The 27,831-nt window shown below is 42.6% G+C and overlaps 1 protein-coding gene across 1 annotated transcript in view; it reads right to left on the bottom strand.

The window, feature by feature from the left end:
• The window catches only part of OLFML2B (olfactomedin like 2B), an 86,555-nt gene that overhangs the window by 6,896 nt on the left and 51,828 nt on the right, over positions 1 to 27,831 (bottom strand). Inside the window, exons 3-7 of the mRNA XM_069968958.1 lie at positions 23,392 to 23,499; positions 21,495 to 21,659; positions 21,070 to 21,265; positions 12,599 to 13,096; positions 1,845 to 2,021 (exon numbers count right to left, since the gene is read on the bottom strand). Of these exons, the coding sequence (XP_069825059.1) occupies positions 1,845 to 2,021; positions 12,599 to 13,096; positions 21,070 to 21,265; positions 21,495 to 21,659; positions 23,392 to 23,499 (1,144 nt within the window). The remainder of the gene's footprint in view (positions 1 to 1,844; positions 2,022 to 12,598; positions 13,097 to 21,069; positions 21,266 to 21,494; positions 21,660 to 23,391; positions 23,500 to 27,831) is intronic.

Raw genomic sequence — 27,831 nt, 5'->3', positions numbered from 1 at the left:
AACAGCCTGGAATAGTGTCAGATTTCTGCAAGCACCTTCCCGACTAGGTCTAATGTATGGGAGTTACTTAGATAGTTCTGAATTTGTTTTATACACGAGAACGTTACAACAGGTCAGATCTAAATACTGTATTGTAAGAGGTTTTATACCATTTAATATGATCAACATTATATAGTGGGAAAAAGAAATCTAAATCAGTACTCGGACTATGCAGTCGGTGGCCCAAACTTCTCACTTCTTCATTAATGGCTTACATATAATAATATGGAAGAAAGTCGCTGTAGTAAAATTATAGGATCATACATTTTACTACCAGAATCTACATATTATATGGACACTGTCACTTTAAATAACTTTTAACATGTTCTATAGACGTGTTATAAATGTTGATTGGTCGGGGTTTGAGCGTTGAGACCCTGACCGATCGATAGAACGAGTCGGGAGACCAGCGCTATTACATGCGCTGACAGCGAGCAGGTAAGAGCGGGGGCTAATAGAATATAGTAGTGGTCTGCTGCCGTCGCTTCATGTAACATATTGAAAGACAACGAGCAGCCGACATCGTGCATGTCAGCTGATTGTTGCCTTTTATTACACAAAGCGGTTATCGTCCATAATATGGCCAATAATCTCTTTGAGCACCAAGCTGGGAGAGAAGCCCATAGCCGTACACTTTTCTCAGCTATATCTAGTGAGCAGAGGAGATGTCAATAGCGATGAGCAAATTTGCAGAAAGTTCAGGTTCCCATGATTAGAAATGATCGAACATTGGAAAATCTTAGGTTCTATAGAACTCGAACCTTGTCGAACCTTCCGCATTTCATTCCCGGTCCGTGGGGAAGGAGGAGACAGCTAGGTAATAGGCTGAATACCGGAATTCCAGGTGCTACCTGGGCTGTCTCCTCTTTCCCCACGGTTCTATAGAACCTAAGATTTTCCGATGTTCGATCATCTCTACCCATGATCCCACGATCGGCATTTCAATCCTGCTGCCTTGAGAAGGTAGATGCAGCCTGAGGAGCCAATGGCTGTATCCATTCCAGGCAGTCCTTATGCTGCATCTACCTTCTCCAGGCAATGGGATTCAAGTGCCGGCAAGTCCGCTCATCTCTAAATCTTAACAATGTCGAAAATTTTTGTAAATGACAACAAAGTTTGAATCTCTTTGTAGGAAAAAAGAATGTCTTATTGTTAGAAGCCTTCTTCAGGTTACAATAGTCTGTAGGATAGGACTGGCCTGAGTTCTTCTATTCATATATGTCCTATAGCAGCTATATAAGTTGTCTCAAGAAAATCTAGGGCCATGAATCTCAGCAATGATTAAAGTATCACTTCCCGAATCCCCCCTTATATTAAAATGGTGGAGTAAAAAAGATCAGGAGGTGTTGCCCCATGCTTTCATCTATTTCAACCTTCATTTTGTTTCTTCCAAGACCGTTAATGAGTTTTCCAAATCCCAAATCATCTGCTGTGTTGACTGGACGTCCTTTTCCCTGTTCATTCCTAGAAGATTGACATTCAATGCCATGAGAGAAAGAGATTGACAATCCATAGGATATGGCAAATCAGTGGTCAACCGAGAAGCCGAACGAAGACTGAAATTAGATGAAAAAAGCATGGTGCAAGTTTTAACTTCATGGTCCTTTATATTGCACCATTTACAAAGGTGTGGGGAACAACAAAAATATTCCAGGAGTACGTCTTTCAGAAGATGAAACCATGAAAACCAATATATGCAGGTTCCTGAAGACTGTTCTTTCGAACATGTCCTCAAACGTGAGTCTCACTGAAATCACAAGATACGGTAAGGGTGAACCAATTCAGGAATACGACTTAATTTTTACCTTGTTTAAAATTTTCCAAATTCCGGAATTCCACCAAAGTGTTTCCATAGTAGTAGTTTGTCACATAGATTTTCTCATCCTTAGCCAGTGGATCTTTCATCCAGGCTCCTTCATTGCGTCCATAGGTGTTTTGAGTCGTGGGACCAGAAATGGTCGACAGAGTATCTTTGCATCGCCCTGATGTTTTGCAAGTGAAAAATATGAGAAAGTTACAAGACCTTTTAAAGTTGCTTTCACACTGGGATTTAACATGTGCAATACGCGTTAACTTTTATGGTGGAGTCCTTAGATCTTCCTTCCTGCCGTCTTTTCACGAGATCATATTTATTGGATAATGGTTCTAGCACAGCTTAGCATATATAGGTGGTTTGTTAAAATTTCTGCAATACCCTTTATTTTTTTACTCTACTGACGGAAGGCTTTGGGGAATAGAAGCCTCGAATGCAGATTAAACACAGCGAAGTCCAAACAATGAGATCATGACAAAATGACTGGAGCCGCAGATGTAATATCAACTCTGGAGGAAAGTGGGTGTAATGGAGACAGCTGGCCAAACAATAAAAGATGATTACATGACAATGAAGGCAATTGTAAATTCTGACCCTTTAAGATACTTCTATAGACTTTCTTTTTCTAAACTGGCAAATGCATTGTGTAATATAGCGGAAACTCAGCAAAATGTTCTTATAAGGAGATGGAGATTTGTTATTACAAGTTTTATTAATGACCTTTTACTGTAGATAGACTTTTTTTTGTACATTCAACAAAAAAGTACTGTTCAAATGGTGTAAATGACTCTTCTCAGCAGTTTTAGATTATAATATTGGGTGGTTTGGGGCACCTGGGCCTGAGGCTCCCAAGGGGCCAATGGCCACCCTTAGTGCTCATCATTTATTCTCCCTCTTCCTTGGACAGAGCATTGGCTCAGTGGTTAGCACTGTAGCCTTGCAGCGCTGGGGTCCTGGGTTCAAATCCCATCAAGGGTAATCTGCAAAGAGTTTGTATGTTCTCTCCGGGTACTCCGGTTTTCTCCCACACTCAAAAAAACAGATAGGTGAATTTAGATTGTGAGCCCTAATTGGGACAGGGAACAATAAACTATGTAAAGTGCTGCAGATAAAAGCATTATTATTATGTACCCAATTTTGATGCATTTTGGGCATGATTGGCCTATAGTCATAGCTAAGGTTCATCAGAAACATCAAGGTATTAAAAGGAGGTAAGTGAGCATGGAGAAAATTGGTGATTCATCCCAGTTGTTGCTAATACCCAAGTCAGGGTCGTAGCCATGATCCATGGGGCCCCATAGCAAAAAAACAGTACGGAGCCCAAAGAATCCTGTACGGGCACCTCTTCCCTTGTTCTCCCATCTCCCCAATGCACGAGTGATGTAACTCATGACCGGGATGCTGGGAGAACAAACGTCGGAGGACAGCGCTGGGCCAGTTGAGTATGTGTATTGGAGGGGAACCCTTGTGGTTGGAAGCCAATGACTTTTTGCTCTGTCAATCAGAGCGACGCATTTAGCTGTGAACATTCATTACGAATGCTCACAATTTAAGGGCCATGGGCCTGCGGGCCCCCTTAGTGCATGGGCCCCACAGCAGTGGCATGGTCTGCCTTTATGGTAGCTATGCCACTGATCCAAGGAGGGTGTGAAGCATGGTGAAAAACTTGAAAATGCTTGGTAAATGATAAATAAATGCAAAAAGAAGTGAATATTTATTTTTTTGATAAATTCCATACACTAGATGACAGCCATGGTTTAAGGGTTTAATTTTAATTTAGTAAAATGGTCAATTGTGATATCACTGGAGGACTAGAGCAGTGAGGAGGTTAAGGTAAACATTCCTGTTTGTTTAGGGCAGTAAAGGTGGTTAAAAGTTAAACACTTGGTTGTCTAGGGCAGTGGGAAGATTTATAGTAAGTCTAGGGTGGTGAAGGGTTCATAGTCCCACTCTGGGTGGTCTTTGTCAGTGAAAGGGTTAATTGTAAAATCTTTGGTGGTCTAAAGCAGTTACTAGGTGAGGGGTAAAATCAATGGTGGTCAATCGATCATTTTTTCAGGCACATGCTATGCTCTACTATCACAGGAAGCTGAATGACCTTCATCTGATTGCGATCAGCTTCCTGTTCTACAACACAATAATTGTACTGATCGGCAATGAGCGAGGACTGTGCAACTGGAAATAAACAGCAGTGTAGGTCTTTTCATTGTGAAGCTATTGAAAGACTTTACTCAACTGACAGTGGACGGGAACATTTCTTATTCCTCTGTTAGGTAGAGTGTTGCCGCAGTTGATATCCTAAGGAGGTCTATAGACAATGGGGGACCCTGACCATGATTTGGTGGTCCTCGTTGGCTTCAGCAGGGATGCTAGCATGTACAGAACGTGACTGCCAAGGCCAGTGATTGGCCACAATGATCATGTGCATATAAGACGCATCATCTGTCTTGGAAAATAGTCAAAGTCCATCAGGGACCAACAACGCATCAGTATCACACCTGCAGGAGCCACAATGTAGCTAAACAATGTGGTTTTGACCATCCTTGTGCAGCATGATATAGTTATGTGGATGCTGCAGACTCAGGAAATGTGGCTAGGCCATTGGCTAAAGTGTCATGTATAACATACAGCTGATAACCTGTTACATTAGCCAGGATTGGAGTTAATACCGATCCCAGATGTCTAACCCCTTACAGGCTGTTAGGGGCGTAAAGTTACAGGGCTTTGTCCATTACGCAATAGGGTATTATGGATAGAGATGATCGAACAGTGGAAAATCTTAAGTTCTATCGAACATGAACCTTGCCGAACCTTCCGCATTTGATTCCAGATGCCTTTCCCGATCCATGGGGAAGAAGGAGACAGCCTGGGTACCGCCTGGAATTCTGTGATTCAGCCTAGGTAATAGGCTGTATCCTGGAATTCCAGGCGGTACCTGGGCTGTCTCCTTCTTCTCCACGGATCGGGAAGGCATCGGGAATCAAATGTGGAAGGTTCGGCAAGGTTCGAGTTCGATAGAACCTAAGATTTTCCACTGTTCGATCATCTCTAATTATGGAATGCCAGTAAGCTGTCATCACAGAAGGGGCCTAACAAAGGTATCCATGTCTTCCCTTTGTATTTACTTTTTAGGCCCAGTTAACACTGACTAAATTTAGTGTAATTCCGCTGCGGAATCCCACCTGCCTCAGTGTCAAACTGCGTCTCTATGGGAGGGCTAGCAATGTCAATTCTTTGAGCGGAGAGCAGAGGCACACAAGCCCTCCCATAGAGTCTCCGTTTGACTCTGAGGCAGGAAGGATTCCGCCGAATTTACTCAGTGTGAACTGGCGCTTTAGCCCTATCAGCAAATCATCAATAAGCAATTACACACTGAAAAACAGAAACAATGCAGTATATTATATGAGCGATCAGCGCCTAACACATCTAAGTGGGGAAATTTAAAAAAAAAATTGTTCAAAAATAATGAAATAAATAGATTTTTGTTAATGATTATTCATAACATTCCATATACAGTAGTTAAAACGTCAAATAACCATGGTGGCAATGCTGTCTTTTTTTTCCTATTTACAAGTGAGTAAGGTTTTTCTTATTTATAACATTTTCTACAGACTCCGTAGTTTCTTCTCAGACAGCTTCTTCATGGCTACAAATACTGATGCAAAATAATGCTATGTGCTAAAGATTAAGGAAGCTAGCAACAAAAACACAAGAGAGCAGACCGCAAACCACATGTGAGCGGCAATCGTGTTCTTAAGACATACTTTATTATACTTTCAAATACTTCTAATCTTCAAAATCGGTAAACGTTATTTATACAGCAACCCACATCCAACCTACAGAAATTTGGTGGTGTACTTAAGCCCTATAATCTTTTATAAAATGAGAACACCCACCATGAGACGCACAGATTAAATGTGCTATCAAAGATTTGAACTTGTGACCTCTCCTGGCCTGTCTGTTTTACTGAATCCTTGTATTCCCCATGATAAAACAATTCTGGAACATCCTGTCTTATAGCTCTGTGATGTGTCGTTCCTTTGTTATTCTTACTAGAGTTAATAATAATAGCCAACTGGGTGTTACCAGCTGGGGGTGTGTCCTTAGACTGTTTGGCAATCTAAGCTTTAATTGGATATTCTCAGACAGTGTAAGGACACGCCCCCAGGAGCTTTGAACAAATCTGGCATTGAGATGCAATCTCTTATTCAAAAAAGTTCAACTCATCATCACCATTATTGGTCTGGTTAAGGTGTAGGGCTTCACTTTTTGTAGTCAGGTGGGAGGGGTGGGCACGGTTGACCACCAGTAACCGTGCTGCTGATTAATCATCCGGGCTGGTGGTGGTAAGGCTGACCTCAATTGTCCCACCCAGTCTTTTGGCCCCACTCCAATTCTCTGTGAATGGTGTTGGGGAGGGCTTCCTCTCCCTCTACTGGGGTAACTTTTTTTTTTTTTTATAATTACCTTCCTTCAGATTTGTAGAAAAAAAAAGTATTTTGATCATCTTCCTGTTCTCACGTTGCTAAGGAAACAAAGCAAACTGAAAGCTGTAAAAATACCCCCCAGCCCAATAAAAGTTGAAATAAAAAAAAGTAAACAAAAATAAATCTAAACGTATATGGCATCACGAAAGTATTAACCACTTTCCTCGACCTACATTCTTCTTTATTTCATTTTTTTTGTTTTTTTTTCATGGTCATCTTCCAAACAATGTAACTTTTTTCTTGATAGTATTGGTACATATGTCTTACAGACAGCGAGTGTGGACACCTTGTGCTACTCAATGTATTGAGCCTGTCAACATAACACTGATAGACACTGTACCCAGCTGTGCTGGCTGGCCGGGTACTCAGGCATCTATGGCAGGCCTATGGGCCTTCACAAGGTCACTGGTTGCCATCGAGACCCATTGGCATCAAAGATCATGTCACCTGGAAGCTGATGGGTAAGTCCTGTTTCACATCTTCACAGATGTGGTACCAACAAAAACAGCAGATCATAGTATAAAAAAAAGCCCTCATACAGCCCAATAGATGAAAAAAATGAAAAAGTTGAGTCAGAATTGAGCAATTTTAATCAAATTAATTTCTTAAAGAGGATGTACCACCAGGTACGTCCTCTTTAACCTGACACAGGGATAGAACTGCGTGGTCACGGGGAAGCCGGTGCCACGGTCCGTTTTTCGAACCGCGGCTCGGTTCCCTTGTACGGAGCCGCATCATAGAGGGAAGAGAATTCCCTCCCACTGGGGGCGGGTCGGCCTACCTCCAGTGCTTGACAGGCCGGTAACCGTGGAAAGAACGGCGCTGTACAGGGTAACCGGGCCGCGGTTTGAAAAACGGACCACGGCACCGGCTTCCCCGTAACGGTGCCGTTCTATCCCTGTGTCGGGTAAAAGAGGACGTACCTGGTTGTACATCCTCTTTAAGAAAAAGTGTTAAGAACGAAAAAATAAAATGCTAGCTGGTCTTACTCACCAAGTCCCCCTGAGTATTTTGAGCCATCTCCTGTCTTACTAGCTGCTGCCATTCCTGAGTTAGAAGTTTTTCTAAAAGCCGATCTATATCTAAGATGGCGCCAACCAGGAAACTACATTTCCCATCATGCATTTCCCTGATTGGTCCATTTGTGTACTCGCCCCCTTAGCTTTCTTTCCTGCCCTCTGCTGTCATTACTATTTCACAGTAAACACAGGACAGGATTTTTTTTTTACTGATTTGGCATCACATCACCCCAATATATATTCCATACTAGCTGATGATGTAGCACAGCTGATGTGCGTATGGTACAGCTATGTGCTGCACACCGGGCATCTGTTTACTGGGGGTGGGGGGTGTAGCGTAGGTTTAGATTTCTGCTTGCGGACTGTGAATGAAAACATTCTAGTTCCATCCAGACTCTAAGAACATCCATAACACTTACAATATGCAGAGCTTAGACACACAGACAGGTACATATGCTTGCATTCACTGACAGAAAGCAGAGATAGAACTATATTGTTTTCATATTACAGAAACCTAGGCTCAGGGACACATGCAAGTCTATGGAAGCAGCACAGGTGCATGGAGATGATACAGATTATGTCTCCTAGTCAATAGACAGCTAACCCGGCCCCCAAAGAGGACATCACATGTCCTCAGACCCCAAAGGGAGGGGGAAGAGGGAGCTGAGCGTTGTCTGAGTGGACCGAGAGTAGAAGATTTTAGACAACTAGAGTCAATAAGAATGAGAAAAAAACAGGGAAAGGGTGCAAGATAGGTTATACATCTATATTAAACATAGGGTGGTATTGGAAAGGGGTATTGTTTAGAATATTGTTTTTGTTACCTGGATAACCCCTTTAATATTTTTTATAATGGTATTGCTGAGAATGAATGAGGGAATATAAAGATGCAATACCCACAGGATGTTTTTTGGATTGGTGGTTTTTTTCAGGGCATTCTAGAATGATTGAGGCACTGTTAAGCTACATTAAGATTAAACAAAAACAGCACCACACCTGTCCGCAGATTGTGCGGACCTGCAAAACCTACACCCAAACTGATATTGTACTAATCTAGGTAGATACTGCAGCATTGTTTGAGTCTGAATAAAATTAAAATAAATTTGATTTTAGCTTTAGATAAGAAATCCCACACAAATAACACCAGACATTCAAGAAAAAAATTCAAAAATATCTGAAGGAATTAACATACAGACTGTGGTTAAGTGCTATCAAAGCCCACAACAAGTCAAAGTACTAGCAATGTCTTGTAACAGGAATAAAACTTAGGCCCCTATTACACAGGACAATTATCGTTCGAAAAATCGTTAGATGTTTCGGATTTGATTGATAATCGTTTAGTGTAATAGCAGACAACGATTAAACGGCCAAAGAGAAATCGTTGCTTGTTTGATAGAATGTAAACCTATTTGTATCTTTGATTGTTTGCTAATCGTTTGCATGTAATAAGACGTCGTTCGCAATTAGCGACGACAAGAGGACCGCAAGAACTATCATAAGTTACGATCATCGTTCCATGTAACTGGGTGAACGATTTCAGATCGTTCGCTAAAGCGGTCGTTTGAGATCGTTTATCGTTGATGGACGAAAAATCGCTTTGTGTAATAGTACCCTTAGTTATATAGTAATTTACGGTGAAAGAAGACACTCCTCCATCAAGTTCAGACATTCGCAGACTAGGGATGGTTTCCCACTACGTTTTTGCAATCCATTTTTTTCATCCTTTTTTGCAGGATGGAAAAACGGATGTATTTGTGTGCATCTTTCTTCATTTTTCCATTGACTTCAATTATAAAAAAAAAATAAAAAAAATAAAAATGCATCCGTTTTTTTAATGTACACAAAAATAAGGTAAAGTACGTTTTTGTGTACATAAAATAAAATGGATGGGAGTCAATGGAAAAAGCGCATCAAAAGGGATGCACACAATTGCATCCGTTTTTTTTCCCAAATACGGATGAAAAAAAAAAAAAAAAAACAGATGAAAAAACATAGTCTGAACCCAGCCTAAGGGTCTGCTCACATCACATTTTCATTAACATTTAGCATGTAGACTCACATTCATGCTAAACATGTCCATAGCCTTTTACTACTAGACTGAGACTGAAAGTGTATACATATATATACCATATAAATGGGTGTGGAATAGTGTAGTGGACTATGTTATTCCATTTAGTCTAGGAAAAGAAAAAATCTATCCATTAATGTATGGTAGGCTAAGGTGATGGACGGCATTGGTCATGCTTTTCGAGAACTCATGATGTTTCGGTTAAACTGATGTCATTATAGGCCAACATCTGTCACCTATAGGTCATAATGGATTATTATTTTCACTCAGAGTGCCTCTTTAAAGGGGAACTATCACAAGGTTAGACAAATCTAACCCTCTAATAGCCCCTTATAGCGCCCAGGACGCTGAGGAGGAAGGTATGTGTCCTCCTTGGCTAGAGTCCCGCGCGGTTAGTCGGAGTAATCTTCGCTCCAGTGCACAGTTAGAAGCACGACCGCCCGCTCCTTATAATTATAATCAATGAAGGGGGCAGGCCAGATGACGCGGCAGTGCTCCTAACAGTGCTCGGAACGAAGATTACTCTGACTAACATACCTTCCTCCTCTGTACCCGCCACTGGCTGTTGGTTTGGCCATTGGTATATGGTATATGGGGTTCTCCTGGCTGCCCAGGGCTCGGGCAGGGGAAATTACCACACAACCGCTTTGTTCTGGGAGAGATAAGCCGCAGATAAGGCTGTAAGCATGTCGGCACTGCTCACACAGTCTACTGCAGTATTCAACTGTATGCCCACACAGTTATAAGAGGCTCACAGGGGCACACACCCTGGTGCTGACTATATTTATTAAATCATTCTAAGGCTATGTTCACACTACGTATCAGACCGGCCGGGACACGGAACGGCCGTTCTCTGCCCGGATCTTTGAAGATCGAAGATCTTTCCGGCCGCAGGGTTCTGATGCGGGCGCATCAGCGCGCGCCCGCATCAGAACTTGCCACTGCACACAATGGAGCAAGTGGCCGGAGCCGCTCGCTTCATTGTGTAAACTGACAGGGTTTCCTACGGCCGCAATTCATTGAATTGCAGCCGCAGAAAACTGACATGTCAGTTATTTGCGGCGCTGCACAGGATCCGAGCCGGAGCGTATACGATGTGTATACGCTCCGGCCGGGATCCCATAGAAATGTAGGCAATGTTTCACATTGCATAAAGTACGAACGTTGTTGCTGATGGCAACAACGGCCGTACTTTTACGTAGTGTGAACATAGCCTAAAACTACTGGCCCAATTCTTGGAACAGCCATTTGCCTGTATGATAATTGGGGAGTCTCAGGAATATTCACTGTAGCCAGTTTTCCATATCTATCAGTGTTTCGATATTCTGGGTGGATGCAAAAAAACAAAAAACAAAGATTATATTATGATTGCTTTGCAGTAATGTGTAACAGACACAGGGAAATATATGACAGGGATGAAAATATATATTGGTCATCTGGGTGGGTCAATATTGACTATACTGTACGGACAATCTGGTTTTCTACACTAATAATTAACTATAGCACATTGGTAACCACTACAGCCATTTGTTATTTCCGATTGCCAATTAAGAGATATAGCAAGAACAAAGGCATGTCATTATGGGATTTAAAGGGTTTAACTCCTTAATCTCCAGCAATCAGTTGGTTTTACCAAGGGAAAATTTTACGTATCTAAATTTAGTCTGAGTTTCCAGGGTTTCCTTATGGGAGAAAACATTTTTGGGAGAAAACGATTTTTGGGAGAAAAGATTATTTACAACAATGATGTTAGGAATCTTGTAATTGTAACATCAAGTTTCTCCTCTTAAAGGAATTTTCCAATATTCTTCAACTATCTTAAAAAATAAATAAAAATTATGTACCTACCCAGTCCCCCATAACTCCCTTTGTGGCTCCTTCTAGTCCCCTGGTGCTCGTCTCTTTTTCCTGTCTCTGAGGTGAGCGCTCACAGCAGGACCCGTCCGCTCAATCCCTAGATGCAGAGGTGTCCCTTGAGGACAGGTCCTGCTCCGATCTCTCGTCTTGGTAGCAGGCAGAAGAAAGGAGGAGTGAGGGACCAGAAGGAGCCACAATGGGAACTGCAGCAAAATATCTATATTTTAGGAAGACCGGAATATCCCTTTAAGGAAACATTAAGAGGGAGATTTATGAACCATGGTGTAAAGCGAAACTGTCTCAGTTGCCCCTAGCAACCAATCAGATTCCACCTTTCATTTTCCAAAGAGTCTGTGAGGAATGAAAGGTGGAATCTGATTGGTTGCTAGGGGCAACCGAGCCAGTTTCACTTTACACCATGTTTGATAAATCTCCAAGTCTTGAATAAGGTGAGGGCTTGTCCCCTTGACCTGTAAAAAGCTTTACAGCAGCTTTCCACTATAACTAGAAGGGATCATTTATAGCTGGATTAAGAGGGTTGACTGTAATTTAAAAAGAAAATTAAGAAAATATAGTAGAGCTGGCATAAAAAGAAAGAAAAAAAAATGTTACTCTTACATAAATCCCCCAATGCTCCAGAGCTACCGCAGCCCCAGTTTTCTCGGCCTCCAGAAAAAAACATTGCATCCAGTGTTCACATGAATTTGCAGCCACTCATTCACTGCTAAAGCCAGTGATCGGCTTCGTACACACAACGTCTTTTTTGGAGGTTCGGGTTTTTTTTGGACAGCCGTCATTTCCAACCCAACTAACTTCCATTTTTTCCAACCAGCGTCCGCCATTACAAAATAACGCCCATTATTTGGGCTGTCCAAAAAAAAAAATGACGTCAAACGGCCAAAAACAGACATTGTGTGGTTGTAGCCATTGGCTGCAACAGTATGTGGCATCATTTCCTCAGCAGGGAACACTGGAGAGGTAGTAGCTTTGAAGTGGCAGGGGAAAACTAAACTGGACAGTACTGATTGTACGATATATATAAATTATATGAAAGTTTTTGAAAATTTGAAATGCAAATTAAACACTGAAACAAAATAGGAAACATTTTCTCAAGCATTTTTATGCATTTTATGAAAAGGAAAAGCAATTTATCTGAGTAATTGATACTTTTCACACATCTGTAACACATTGAGATTTCCATCTCTGCAGAAGCCATAGAATGACCCCCCCCCACCAACCCCCCTCCCGATACTACCAAAAAAATTAATGACAAATTCGAAGAAAACATAATACAAATGAGATGATTCGGCCTTACCAATATCTTTCCTGGGATCGTCTTCCACTTCTTTGGTACTATCTGTGCTGAGTTTGATCATCTTAGTAGTCTTCCAAGGTTTAGACCTTGTTGATGGGGCATCTGAACTCATCGCAGTTACCACACTTGGGTTGACTGAGTTGGATATGGTTGGCTGAGCAGTTTGTATGACTACCGTTGACTCTTTAGGATGTGTTGTAAGTATAGTTGTTTCCGGTTCTGGTGTTGTACTCTGCACTCTTTTAGTTGGTTCTGTTGTTGTTTGTTGCGCCATTTGGGATGCTGTCATATTGTCTACTAAATTCTCATCGGATGGTGCAGACATATTCACACTAGACACGTTAGATAGTTTTGTATATCCTGTGGTGTAACTTGAGGTCAATGGTTCCTTTGTCGGAATAAGATCCTCTGTGGTACTGGCCTGCTGGAAGTCATGCTTTATGAGCTGATCCTCAATCAACATGTCGATGGTGTTGTCTCCACTGTATGAATCATCTTCTGCCAAGAGAAATAAAAAAAAGAAAAATTCTGAAGAATACGTGTAACTACATTTCGTTTTGAAAATGCTCATGAATAAGTATGAAACCAAAGCTCGCCCAAAAGGAAGCATTAAGTATTAAGACAATACTTTTAAAAAGTTCCATCATGGGGTAGGAATATTTTTGTTATATCTGAGCTTTTTTTCCCAGGATTTTTTTTCTAGGAAAACACTTTTCATAAGTTAGATCCCTGTTTATCCAGTTGATGTATGCAGTATGGGGGAAGAACTACAGAGCAGGGATAAAGTTATAAAGTATGGGGACTACCTGTGGGGTGGGGGGTCTGTATACAGTATGGGAAACCAACTACAGAGGGGGAGGGAGGTATACAGGATGGAGTCTGTCTGCTGAGGGAGGATGTATAGAGTATGGGGGAGGGAAGAACTACAGAGAGGCAGGGAGGTATACAGTATGGGTTCTGCCTGCTGAGGAAGGATGTATACAGTATGGGGGGGGGGGCATTACTGCAGAGGGGGAGATCTACAGTATGGGGGCATTACTGCAAAGGGGGAATGTATACAGTATGGGGGCATAACTGCAGAGGGGGAATGTATACAGTATGGGGGCATAACTGCAGAGGGGGAATGTATACAGTATGGGGGGCATTACTGTAGAGGGGGAATGTATACAGTATGGGGGGCATTACTGTAGAGGGGGAGGTATACAGTATGGGGGGCATAACTGCAGAGGGGGAATGTATACAGTATGGGGGCATTACTGCATAGGGGGAATGTATACAGTATGGGGGGCATAACTGCAGAGGGGGAATGTATACAGTATGGGGGGCATTACTGTATAGGGGGAGGTATACAGTATGGGGGGCATTACTGCAGAGGAGGAGGTATACAGTATGGGGGAAGAACCACAGAGGAGGGAGGTATACAGTATGAAGGCCTAACTACAGGGGAACTTACAGTATATGAGCCGAACAACAGTAGGACAGTGTTGCGGCTGACTACTGTATAGAGTGGGGCTATTCCAAAGATAAACCCTAAGCTTTTTTTTTCCGGTAAAAAAAAATAAGACCCTGTCTTATATTAGTTACCACCAGGCTGCTTAGTGGTCTGGGGCAGAGAAAAGAGTTATCATAAGCATTTTAGTATTGTGTTGTAACCATTGGCTGAACACTGATTGTTCAGCTTCCTGCTCTCTCTGTTCATTGATCATAGAGAGGATTTCAGGGAAGTAATAAATAGGCCGGTACAGCTGTAAGTGAAAGGCAGTGAATCTTTCTTGTTTACTCTATCCAATTTCTAAAATGTGAGTTCAGGGAATTTGTGGAGGTAGTCCTCAAGCTGAACAGCTATGCGACTCTTAGCAGTCCTACCCATGAAGAAGTTGAGCCAGTGCTAGGTATTTTTGGGGATCAGTTTCGATTTCACTGCTGATCCCTCTAACATACCTAATAAATTATTTATGTGTACTTCTTATTAAAACAAACAAAAAAAAACCCTCATATACACCATTAGGCTATGTTCACACTACGTAAGCTACAAAGTAATTACGGCTGTTGTTGCATATTTGCAACAATGGCCGTGATTGCTATGTAGCTTACGTAGTGCTGCCTTCTATGGAATCCCAGGCCGGAGTGTATAAACATAGGGGGAGATTTATCAAACATGGTGTAAAGTCAAACTGGCCCAGTTGCCCCTAGCAACCAATCAGATTCCACCTTTCATTTTCCAAAGAGTCTGTGAGGAATGAAAAGTGAGATATGATTGGTTGCTAGGGGCAACTGAGCCAGTTTCACTTTACACCATGTTTGATAAATCTCCCCCAATGTATTCACTCCGTCTGGGATCCCTAGTGGCGCCGCTAGAAATTGACATTCAGTGAATAGCGGCCGCAGAAAACCTGTCAGTTCACACAATGGAGCGTGCAGCTCCGGCTGCACACTCCATTGTGTGCAGCGGGGAATTTGGATGCAGGCAAATTCAGAAGCATCTGAATTCAGCGGCAGTGAAGATCATCTGAGAGAACATACAACTCATGACAGCTAGACGTTTAGTAAACTTGTCAGGTATGTACCCATCATCTGTTTTGCGAAATCTACAAAAAACGAAAAAAAAGTTTGCCTCCATATTTGTAGTGTGCCCCATGGCGTCTAACACCATCTCACACCATTTTAGAGTAGCCCAGGGACAATTTATTCAGTCTCCTCCGCCACACTTCTCCTCCGCCAAATGTTTATAAATGAATAAATGGATAAGAATACAACAAGATTACAAAACATAGAAGCCCTGCTAGGAGGTTGACTTTGTAGAATAGAATAAACTTTCTTGATATTATAAAGGATGGCTGAAGCTAAAAGCATTCCCTGCCGGTTATACAATGCTCCTCTGTGCCGTACGGATAGGCCCAGCTGTCAGATATCTGGATTGATTTCCCTGCATCGTATATCAGTGTACTGGATGGGGTCCAGCATTTCCAAAACCCATTGAGTGTTGTGTTTGTTAGATAAATAGTTTATTTCGAGAAACGACGGGAAGGATCTTACTTCTCCTTTAATGGTACAGGACAGGAAATATTTCTAGTTGTTTAGGTATAGGGGGACAACGTAGCCCTAGACACTGGGGTCATTATGTTGGAATTTTTTGGAATTTCCATTATTATTTGAATAATGCAGCTACTTAAAGTGTAATGTTATCTCACACTCTAGCAAGGTTTCCCATTTATATAGTGCAGCATAGGCCTCTATTAGGGAATAATGTGGAGCCTCATGTGTAGGCCGTGTCTACACCAATTTTATGGGTTGTCTCTCATCTTGATTACTTATTACCCTCCGATATGGATCTCCTAAAGCAGTCAACATTTAACTATGATACCTTTAACTTTGCAGAGACAGAGGAGATGGATCTAAGTGCAGTAAGTGATTGATTACTGACACTAAACTTATGTCCCATGAAACACTACAGAGCATCCTGAGAATTTCTATGAGATGCAGCTTCAGTTTCAGTCACCTGCCTGCAAAATAATAATATATGCTAAGAATGGATAGAAGATAATTACTAAGAGACTGTATTCAATCCATTAAAACATTCTGCTGGCAAAGGATACCACAAGTGTAGGGTCCTTTGAAATGTGAACATACCCTTACAAGCAGAAGGCAGAGGAAAGCAATATAAAGCTGCATCTCATTGTATATACTGTACTTTCTCAGCAATTCAAAAAAAATGTGGACATTGTGGCTTAGGATCCTTCAGCTAATGTGCAGTGGACACAACAACGTCGTGGACCAGGTTGCATGTGATATTATTGATGTAATTTATCAGTAATACTGTAGAGAAAGGAAGCATAAGCAAAGAGAGTTTTAAAGCTCTGCAGCTAATTACTGTATGGACTCACCTAGTATATCACTGCACTCCTGGTCTCTTAGATAGGGCAGAAATAATATGTTCATTAGAACGGTATGCATGAGAGGACATACAACTAATCACTGTATGGACTCACCTACTATATCACTGCACTCTTGGTCTCTTAGATAGGGAAGAAATAATATATTCAGTAGAACTGTATGCATGAGAGGACATACAACTAATCACTGTATGGACTCACCTAGTATATCACTGCACTCCTGGTCTCTTAGATGGGGCAGAAATATTATGTTTTGTAGAACTGTATGCATGAGGGGACATACTGAGAAACAAAGTGGGTTGATGAAGATGAGAAGGGCCTGAGAGCTGCCAGAAGAGATTTAATAGGGGGTGATGTAATAATCTAATTTACAGGTCTTCCGCAGCACAACACAGACTCATCTCTAGTTTACTTATGAACTGAACTGCTGGTCTGAGTTTGGATCACATGACCGAGCTGCAATAATGAAAGGGCTAGGAAGGTATGAATGCAGCTGAGCTGGAGTGAAACAAATGACACTAAAGAAATAGTTCAGGTGCCTTAGTTTAGTATGTCTAAATGTCCAACTTGTTTCTGGAATGCTTCCCTAATTTGCCTTTTGGCCTAAGATTCTGTAATTCATTTCACAATATATCTTTATAGTGGTGAGAGCGTTGTATTTCTGACACACAGCTGCAAAGTCCCTGCTATCGGACACACATCACTGTAATTTTGTCCAATAACTACAGTGTTTCCCCGAAAATAAGACAGTGCCTTATATTATTTTTTTCTCAAAAACACGCACTGTGGGGGAGATTTTTCAAACTGGTGTAAAGTACAATAGTCTTAGTTGCCCCTAGCAACCAATCAGATTCCACCTTTCTTTTTTCAAAGAATCTGTGAGGAATAAAAAGTGGAATCTGATTGGTTGCTAGGGGCAACTAAGACAATTCTACTTTACACCTGTTTGATAAATCTTCCCCTTTGTCTTATTTTTGGGGTATCCCCCCTCCCCAGAATACACACATCCTTGCTGAAGCAGGAGCGCATCAGCAGCTGGACATGCCAGCGGGACGTGCATGCCACGCATTAATCGAGCGACGTTGTGCGGCGGGACGTGTGGCGTTGTGCAGCGGGATGTGTGGCGACATGTGGAGGGCGTGGGGGCCATGGACCAGTATGCCTGCGGCGCCGAATGTGAGGGTCCATGAGGGGATTAGGCGAGTCCTGGGTGGCAGCGGGTGGAAACAGGTGGCTTTACTTTCGGGGGTGCCCTATTTTACAATAGTGGTGACTTATTTTCTGGGGGATGCCTTACTTTAGGCTAGTTGGTAGGGTACTTGGGGTGTCTTATTTTAGGAGGGCGTCTTATTTTCGGGGAAACGGGGTAGTACAGACTCCATTTTCAGGGGTGTAGGCACTTACTAAACACAGATTGATACAACTCCAGTTAACTAAATAATAAATCCATATTCAGTGAGCTCCTCCTAGTGCCACAGCTATACAGGGAATATTGTTTAAGTTCACTCATAGTCCTGTGGTTGACTCTATTAGCCACATTAGTTGATGTGTTAACCTAAAATTCATACTTTGTTCTAAGGCAAGGTGATGATGAGTGCCAATGCCTGGAGTCGGGAGATGGTGGTTGGATGGGCTGAGGCTGTCACAGTAAGAAGTTTGTCTCAACTCCCTTTTACATGAGCCGGTTATTGGGCAAATAACCGTTCTTAGGAGTGCTCATTGCAAACAATCAGCCTGTATAAAAGAGCCGGTGATCAGCCACCGAACATGAAGACATTTTTTGTGGTCAAAAAATTATAGTTGTTGGCCGCACATCACCCTTTCTAAACAGAGGATAGGTGGCCAATAATGATGGGTTTAAATGGCCAAATAACCATGCCCAGGCACTCAATTTAAAGGCCCTAAACAAGTGGAGATCACAGGGATTGAGGCTCACCATCAGCAGCCTGTAAAAGGGCCCTTACTAATGAACCAGCATGCTTTGCCAGATCTTTAGGGGGCAGAAATTGGTTGAACACAAAGTAAAACAAAAGTAGGAATACATATTTGCAAAAACAGAAAAAAAAAATTATTTTCTTAGAGAATGTCTGCCTTATCCTGTGTGCCGGTGTCCGATCCTATGGGCCTTGACACCAACCATATTTAGTCACTATATAGCAGGGGTAAAGAGAGTAGTTCAACGCCATCCCTTAATGATCAAGTATCAACGCTTTATTTACATCCACAGGTACAGCAATGCAACGTTTCGACCACAGGTGGTCTTCCTCAAGCAAGAAAGACCACGTGGTCGAAATGTCCACATATAGGATTGTGAGTTATCTAGCCTGCATACCACCTCTACCATCCAGTCATCTCTAGTCCAGTGGACCCAACTCTTATATAGCAAAGATGTCTTACTCGGGGCCTCCAGCTGTTGCAAAACTACAATCCCGATCATGCCTGGACAGCCCAAGCTAAAGCTTCAGCTGTATAAGCTTGTTAGCGATTGTAGTTTTGCAACAGCTGGAGAGCTGTGAGTTGAATAAAATTATGCATTGGGGCACATTTGGGGTTGTCCACACCATGAGCCGAATTCCCTAGAAATGGCCCTAGGTTTGATAGTCATTTTTATGCTCAAATAAAATGCCAGATATGTTTAGTATCGGAAAATCTGATTTCCATAGTGACAGATCTGCTCCCAGAAAAGACTTGTGTACAATCCAAACATATTTATATTGTACGGCTTGGTCAGCTACAGCGGACATCTGTTGGAATTTTGATCCAGGCATATATTACTCATTCAATAAAATATTTTGTGATGTTTTTATGGGGTCTTAACAACACCGACTTTACAATGTTCATTTTTCTGTAAAGAATAATATAATAGTTTATTACATTTCTTAGATTTCCTTAAGCTGTTTAGGGAATCTTTTTCTTAACACATAGTAAGACGTTTTGTTCCTACTTAATCGAAATTTAATCTTTTGTCTAAAGTCCATCTACATTCTTCATGAACTCTCCCACCAAAAAACTTCTCTCAATGGTTTCTTTCTTCTCCACATGCTTTGGAGATTGAACTCCCTATAAATACTACTCTCTTCAATATTTAAAGGGGACATGTCATCGCTTTCATGGCCATCTGGTCAAGAGAAGCCATAATGGATCATCCCTATGACTTAGAGCCTGTTTCCTTGATGGTGTTACTCCAACTGTGAGATCTCCAAAATGCTGCAACGTTCAGAGTAGATCACACACTGTTGTATTATGGGAGCTGCACAAATGAGCCTTGTAAAAGCTCTGCAAACACGTGCTGATCTTGCTGATCAGTGCTCACTTGCAGAGCTGCATTGGGCCATGTGAAAGGGCCCTTAGCTGACCTTAGAATGGTGCGAACTATGTAGTTCCACATGACACATAAGGTATAATAAAGGTTGTACCCAAGACAACAAGCCATCCAAGGCTTGTGACTAGAGATGAGCGAACCGGTTCGAGTCCACCTGAACGTTCGGCATTTGATTAGCTGGGGCTGCTGAACTTGGATAAAGCTCTAAGGTTGTCTGGAAAACATGGATACAGCTAATGACTATATCCATGTTTTCCACATAGCCTTAGGGCTTTATTCAAGTTCAGCAGCCACCGCTAATCAAATGCCGAACATTCGGGTTCGGATGGACTCGAACCCGAACCCGGTTCGCTCATCTTTACTTGTGACTAAATCCCAATATTAAAGGGGCTTTCCAGTTCATTATATTAAAAATGTATTGATTGTCTTGAAAGCTGTACTTAATTTATCAATTGCCTGCTGCCCTCATTCAAAAACTTTCTAGGTCCCCTGCCGGCACCATCCAACTGGAATTCCTTTGGCCCACCAGAGGAAATAATTCTAATGCCCCACACTACTTTGCCATGATCATTGGTGTTGGCTCCATATGAGGTCTTCTGCTAGACCTCTTGGGCCCTTACATGGGACATTAGTTTGTTAGTCCAAACCTTGCCAGTCTCTGGCCCTATTACATAAACTGATTATTATCTGTAAGATCAGATATTTTCCTGTGTAATATGGCCAACAAAGAAGTTGAATGAGCAACCACTCATTCGGCAGCTGATCGCTCAATTCTGACCTGCAATGCATCTTTCCCTTAGATAGGGGACATGTGGCCGATAGCTGGCCGATAGCCCTGGTCGCATGTTCTTTAAGCCACGTAAGAGGCTGCAGAAATGAATGGCAATCTAGACCTGTGTTCATTTACAGGGGAGCTTGAGCTGTGTAATATGGCCTTAACTGGTCTCATTCAATTTATAAGGGTGACCATAAATTGTGAGCATTATATAGTATAATGGCATGGCACTTTACTAAGGCACTGAACAATATAATTTTTACTTTTTTTATGGTGATCGTTATTTAGGCAACTGTATGGAGGCATTATTTGGAAAAAATCTGGCATCTGTTTTTGTATGGCACCTATAATTAGGTGCTGGATGGATGGATACCGCTTGACCACCTTGAAAAGGGCAGCAACAGAAGGTACCTTAGGTCCAAAATTAGGTCAGCCCTGTATGTGCCATATACCATTTATACTCGTGTTCAGAAACACTTACGTTGGTCATCCAAGTCACTGTCATCCTCTGTAACTTTGGCCTTGTAAAATGTGACTCCGCGGATGACCGGCTTTGGGGCTGGCTTGGGTCTGACATGAAGTTGCCTCTGAGACAGTGGACTCCTCTGCACTTGCTGAGGTGGTGCAGGATGTGGCTTTGCCTGTTCATCTCTAAGAAATCGTTCTTCATACTTGTCCTTGTTAATAAGAAGAAACACAAAAATGTGCTAAATTTTTCAAAAATATTAATCCCATACATTACAGTAGTGACTGTTTATTCAAAGCTGATGGCTAAAGCCTTGCATCGTAACACCACTATAGAGAAAGTATAGGTTACTTTTATTTTTAATACTTGACAGGTTTCATTAACCCCTTCTAGTTGCCTTCTTCCTAAACCTACAATAAGAAGTATACTGGTAGACTTACATGCGTGTAGCTGTAGGCGGCGGCCGCGTCTCTCTGTAGAATTTTACCAATGTTGTGGAGGTTCTCGTCATCGGTTGCGTTCTCCTTCTTGTTCATCTCTGTTAGGATTTCATCCACGCTGCCTTTAATTTTCTCTTGCTCTTTTGTGATATTCTTAGAAATAACCTAAATTATAGAAAATAATTAATTGTGCAGTCATTAAAGCTTTAAGGTAGAGATATGCAAGAGATGATATATTTCCAGAGCATCTAAATTACTATATAGAAGTATACATCAACGGACAAGGTCAAACTCTAAGTAGGAGATTAATATGAATTTTTGACATTATTTTTGCTCCATCTTCTGCAAAGGGTGTGGCTTAAAAAGGGGTGTGGCTTAAGAGGCAACTTAATGGCCCATATGTACTAAATTCCGGTGCAGGCACATTAGTACATTTTGATCAGCATGCCATAAAATGCACCAGAATTCTTTAATTGACTAATTGTTGGTCTAAAATTAGACTAGACAGTCTAGGGCTATGTTCACACACTGTCTTTTATTGGCTATTTGACAGTTGTCTTTTGGGATGTCCGTTATTGTACAAATAACGGATGTCATTATTTGAACTCAAATTGATCACCATCCTAAAACATAATTGTCAAATGATCAAGAAAAGACGGTTTGTAAACATAGCCTAAGAATGCAAAAGATTTATTATTACTGTCTAGTCTAAGTTTACCCTTTCCAAGAATATGACAGCATTAATAAATCTGGGTCCGGGGTTTTTGGAAAAAGTGTAGTTTTTGATACATTTTTCCATCTTTTTGAGACAAAGCCAGGTCTAGATTCAAGAAGTATGAGGACTATAAAGAAAGGACATCTTGATGGATTCACTTTTGGCTTTGGCTCAAAAAGCTGTATTATAAACTACTAACTCATCCAGATTTATATATATATATATATATATATATATATATATATATATATATATATACACATTTTCACCTGATTTATGCATGTTTTGCTGATTCTCTGTTCAATGGAATCAGTTGGTGAATTAATTCACCAGGTTTCTGATTCACTTTTGGTAAATTTATAAAAAAAATAGGTAAATCAATTTTCTTATTGTATTCTATGGACCGGCGACTCAATACGTCAGAAAACAGGTGAATTGATTTGCTCACCCTGAATCTTGACTGGATCTGAGCACAAGGCTTCACCTTGCCATATAGAATCAGATCAAGAAAAGAACAGTCGGAGAAGAATTTCTAGATTTTATAGACACTCTCAAAAATACTATATCACAGGATAATTCTCAATGGATTTCTCCTTTAATAAAATTGTTGTTTTTCTTCAGTTTTTCCTCCTTCAGGCTGTCGTGTCATTCAGGCGACAGTAAGCGATGAAACGCCATCTAACTCGCGTTTCATGTAGTTTAAATGTTGACACGAACGTCAGAAGCCTAAATGAGTTTCAGTGTCAACAAGTGAGATTACATACTAAGAAAACAAATCGTGCCCCTATGTGTATGTAAGGAGAATACAATAACAGGCACCGCTCAATGTCAGACAGCTGCTGCAAAGCAAATAAGAACACACAGTGAACATGTGGTACTGCTCGGAAGGGGCCTTGTTTTTCACCGGTTTTTCAAGTAAAATACAACAAATCTGAAATGTAAAACAGGTCCTTTTTGTAAAGTACTTATGTTAGTTGTTCTACCATTGTGTTATGTGCAATACATGGAGCAAAAGAATTTATATAAATGGAAGAATTATTGGGCAACATGCACATCTGTAGTGCAGTCATAGCTGAACTCTTATTCTTACCTCTTGAAGTGACTCCTGAAACCAAACATCTGCACTGCTGCCTGGGGAATGGTAATCATGCCATGTGTGTCTCCTTTAAGATGTAAACTTACCTCTTCCAGTTTCTCAACTCGACCGACAATTTTTGTAGTGACAGTATGAAGCTTTAGGAGATCGAGCCCAAAGAAGGCCCCTTCCAACATTTCTATAATAGTTGAGAGCTGTAATAGAAGAACACATGACAGTATTTATATTCCAGTACCAAAAACTAAGTAAACCTAGCATGTACACATTACCAGGTAAACAGATAATGAAATATATAAAGGCAGTGAATAGATTGGGTTTTGGCTTTAGGGTCCTATTACACGGGCCGATCATAAACTGTAAACGAGCACCGATCTGCTAGATCGGCGTTCGTTTACTGAACTATTACACAGGGCGACTATTGGGCAGAAAGGGCTGCATGGACATCGTTAGCGATGTCAGTGCAGCCTTTGCTTTTAGTGTAAAATAATAAAATATTAATTCATCTTACCATATTCCCAGGTGTCCTTGGAGGCCTTCCCCGGTGTTTGCAGTTCTGCCCTCTGTTCGGGTCTCTGACAGGCTGCGACCACTCAGCCAACCACTGACTGTCCCAGTCAATGATTGGCTGAGCGGCCAACAGCCTTTCTCAGTCAGTAATTGGCTGAGCAGCTGGCAGCCTGTCTTGGTCAGTGATTGGCTGAGCGGCCGTCAGCCTGTCTCAGTCAGTGATTGGCTGAGCGGCCGGCGGCCTGTCCCAGCAAGTGATTGGCTGAGCGGCCGGCGGCCTGTCAGTGCAGAGACTGGAACAGAGGGCAGGGCTGTAGACAGCAGGAGAGGCCTCCGAGGACACCAGGGAAAGTGATAAGGTGAGTCAATATTTTATTATTTTATACTACAATCATCAGCCGTCGCTCGCGCATCGATATTACCATGTAGTGATGCGCACCCAATGCACAATGATCATTTCATTGGCTTATCCTTCTCTCTATTACACAGAGTGACCATCAGCTGAATTGCCCTGATTCAACCCTTTATTGCTCCGTGTAATAGGGCCCTCACAATCAAAGGTGATAAATAGAGATGAGCGAACCAGGTTCGGGTTCGAGACAATCCGAACCCGATCATTCGGCATTTGATTAGCGGTGGCTGCTGAACTTGGATAAAGCTCTAAGGTTGTCTGGAAAACACGGATACAGCCAATGACTATATCCATGTTTTCCACTTAGCCTTAGGGCTTTATCCAACTTCAGCAGCCACCGCTAATCAAATGCCGAAAGTTCGGGTTTGGATGGACTCGAGCATGCTTGAGGTTCACTCATCTCTAGTGATAAAGTAAGGGTCCATTTACACAGAAAGATTATCTGACAGATTATCTGCCAAAGATTTGAAGCCAAAGCCAGGAACAGACTATAAACAGAGATCTGGTCATAAAGGAAAGCCTGAGATTTCTCATTTTTTCAAATCCATTCCTGGCTTTGGCTTCAAATCTTTCTCAGATAATCTGTCAGATAATCTTTCTGTGTAAATGGACCCTAATGCTGGGTTTACACGGAGCGATTATCGGGCGAATTTTCGCGATAACGATCGAATTCGAACGATAATCATACGTGTAAACGCGGCGACCGATCGAAAAATCGTTCATTTTGATCTTTTAACATGTTCATAAATCGTTGTTCGCAGATCGCAAAAAATTCGCCGATCGTTCCGTGTAAACAGTCGTCACGCGATAGTCCAGCCGCCCGCAGCCCCGCCTGCCGCCCGGCCTCCCGCTCGCAGCCCGGCCCCCCGCAGCCCCCTGCGCCGGCTCAATCGCCACCCCCGCCGCCGCTCTGATCGCCACCCCCGCCGCTCTGATCGCCACCCCCGCCGCCCCGATCGCCACCCCCACCCACCGCCGCTCCGATCGCCCCCACCGCTGCGGCCAAGAACATACGTTACCTGCTCCGCGCAGCAGGTCTTCGGACATCCCCGGCCCCCCTCTTCAGCGCATTGATTGGCTGAAGAGATGAGCCGGGAATTTCAAACGGCTCCTCTTCAGCCAATCAGTGCTCCTCTTCAGCACTGATTGGCTGAAGGGGAGCCATTTGAAATTCCCGGCTCATCTCTTCAGCCAATCAATGCACGGCAGCACTGATTGGCTGAAGAGGGGAGCCGGGGGGGCGATCGAAGCGGCGGCTGGGGGGCAACCGCAGCGGTGGCCGGGGGGCAACCGGAGCGGGGGGCGGGCTGCGGGCGTACGATCGCAAAACGATTTTTCCGTACGATATATTGTACCGTCTAAACGTCCAAGCTGAATATGTATATATATATATATATATATATATACATATTACGGATGAGCGAACCGAACAGTTACGAACTTTGCAAAAAGTTTGGTTTGGTACTGAACCGAACTTTCCAAAAGTTTGTTACGAAGTTCGTTAAAATTGCAACGGTGTCGCAAAATTGTATTGTTTTCACAGAATGGAAGAGGATATAAGGAATTATTACTCCTATAATCCCTTTTGTCCTGTTATTATGTGAATATCAAGGTGTGTGACGTCACTACAGGAACAGGAAGTGCCTAAGCGTCCATGCTCTTTCTCATTGTGTGTCTAGACTGCAGAGAGAGAGGAGGTGTACGTTAGGCAGAGAGGAAAAACACATAGATTACATATCCAAACAACTGGATAAGTACAGGGAGAGATAGAGAAGGAGTATATATTGTTTGTGAGAGAAGCAGGAGAGAGGAAGATAAAAAAAAAAGAAAAATCGCAAGATCCAGGGAAAGCTTGATAAGCCCATAAATAGTGAAAGAGGCTGAGAAATCAAGAGTTAGGTAGAGAGAGGGAGAGATAGCCATCTAACTCAAAAATCGTGATATCTAGGGAGAGATAGGGAGATAAAAAAAAATAGGGAGAGAAAAGTGAGAAGAGAAAAGTGAGAAGAAAAAAGTTTGTTTGTTTGTGATCAGCTGTTTTAGTTGACGCACCCCACAAGTCAGCACCCCACAAAAGCTGTCCGTTTGTGCTCTGCTGGTTGCCGTCAACCCCATCTAGCTGCCCACAACCAAAAAATTTTAAAAAAACTTCAAAAAGAATAAAAAAAGTTTGTTTGTTTGTTTGTGATAAGCTGTTCTAGGTGACGCTAAGTCAGCACCCCACAAAAGCTGTCCGTTTGTGCTCTGCTGGTTGCCGTCAAACCCGTTTAGCCACCCGCAACCAAAAAAAAAAATTCAAATAAATAATAAAAAATAAATGTTTTTCTTGTGATAACCTGTACATTTCAGCTTTGCTGTGTGCCTCCAACCCACAAAGCAATAGTCACTGAAACTCTGTGCCTTCTGGCCAATAGATTATTTCTTTTCCAAAATTTACACTAACCAAACAACTATGTCCAAGCGTCCTACTTCCAGCACTTCCCAGGCAAGGACTGCAACGGCAGGCGGTGAGGGTAGGAGGAGTGGCAGCACCAGGCCCGGTGGCAGCCGGGGCAACAGGCGTGGCAGCAGGGTGCAGCTACCCCAGACGCCCACGGGTCATGTAAGAACCACACAGCCAGCGGTTCTAGATTGGCTTACCCAATCCTACAGTTCCACTGCCCAAAGCTCCCAAATGAGGTCGGCTGGATCATCCGACACCACCCTTACATGGGACAGTCAGCGACGGTCCTCTGCCCCGTCCCCTGTTATTAATATGCCACTCACCTTTGGGGCACCTTCTGCCAGGGAACTCTTGGCAAACCTTGATTTGCACTTGGAGTCTCTACCACTTTTTAGTGATGATGATGATGATGAGGTAGTAGTCCCCCAAAGGCAGCAGGTGGAATGTGCAGAGGCTGCAGAGGAGGTGTTAGCTGTAAGCAGTCAACAGAGTCAGGGAGGGGCATCCAGTGCCACACCTGAGATCCTGTCCCAGCCCCTGGAGGAAAGTAGCAGTGGTGGGGATGATGATGATGTCGCTGATCGGACGTGGCGCCCTCAAGCAGCATTATCTTCGGCGTCATCAGGGGAGGAAAGTGAGGTGCTACCGAAGCAGCAACATCCCACTGGTGCAAGGAAGCAAAGCACATGAGGGAGGGGTAGAAGACAACCTACCAGGCAGACTTCATCAATACCTTTGTCCTGAGAGGGGACCCCCAGGCAGTGGTGGCAGTGAACAACCAGCAAGACCCCCCCGTGGCTGGCAGCAAACCACGGTCCTCTGTCGTCTGGCAGTTCTTTCGGCTGGGGACAGATAAGCACATTGCTCTGTGCCTGCTGTGCAATGAGAGGGTGAGTCGTGGCAGGGGTGATAATCTTGGGACAACATCCATGAGGAAGCACATGGAAAGGCAACACCAACAGGCCTGGAAAAACTGTGACCCAAATACCACCTCCTGTCAGGATGCACCATACACTGCAGATCCCATCATGCAGCATCCTCTCACTGGAACTCAGGGCTCGTCAGCCTCAGTTGCCAGCAGCAGCACAGTCTCACTGCCATGTACACCCTAATGAGGCAGCTATTCCTGACCGAGTCCATGGCCAAACGTCAGGTGTACTGCAG

Source organism: Dendropsophus ebraccatus, chromosome 4, assembly GCF_027789765.1.
Source record: "Dendropsophus ebraccatus isolate aDenEbr1 chromosome 4, aDenEbr1.pat, whole genome shotgun sequence".
NCBI lineage: Eukaryota > Metazoa > Chordata > Amphibia > Anura > Hylidae > Dendropsophus > Dendropsophus ebraccatus.
The sequence above is the reverse complement of the archived record's forward strand: the minus strand, read 5'-3'. Positions and strand labels throughout refer to the sequence as shown.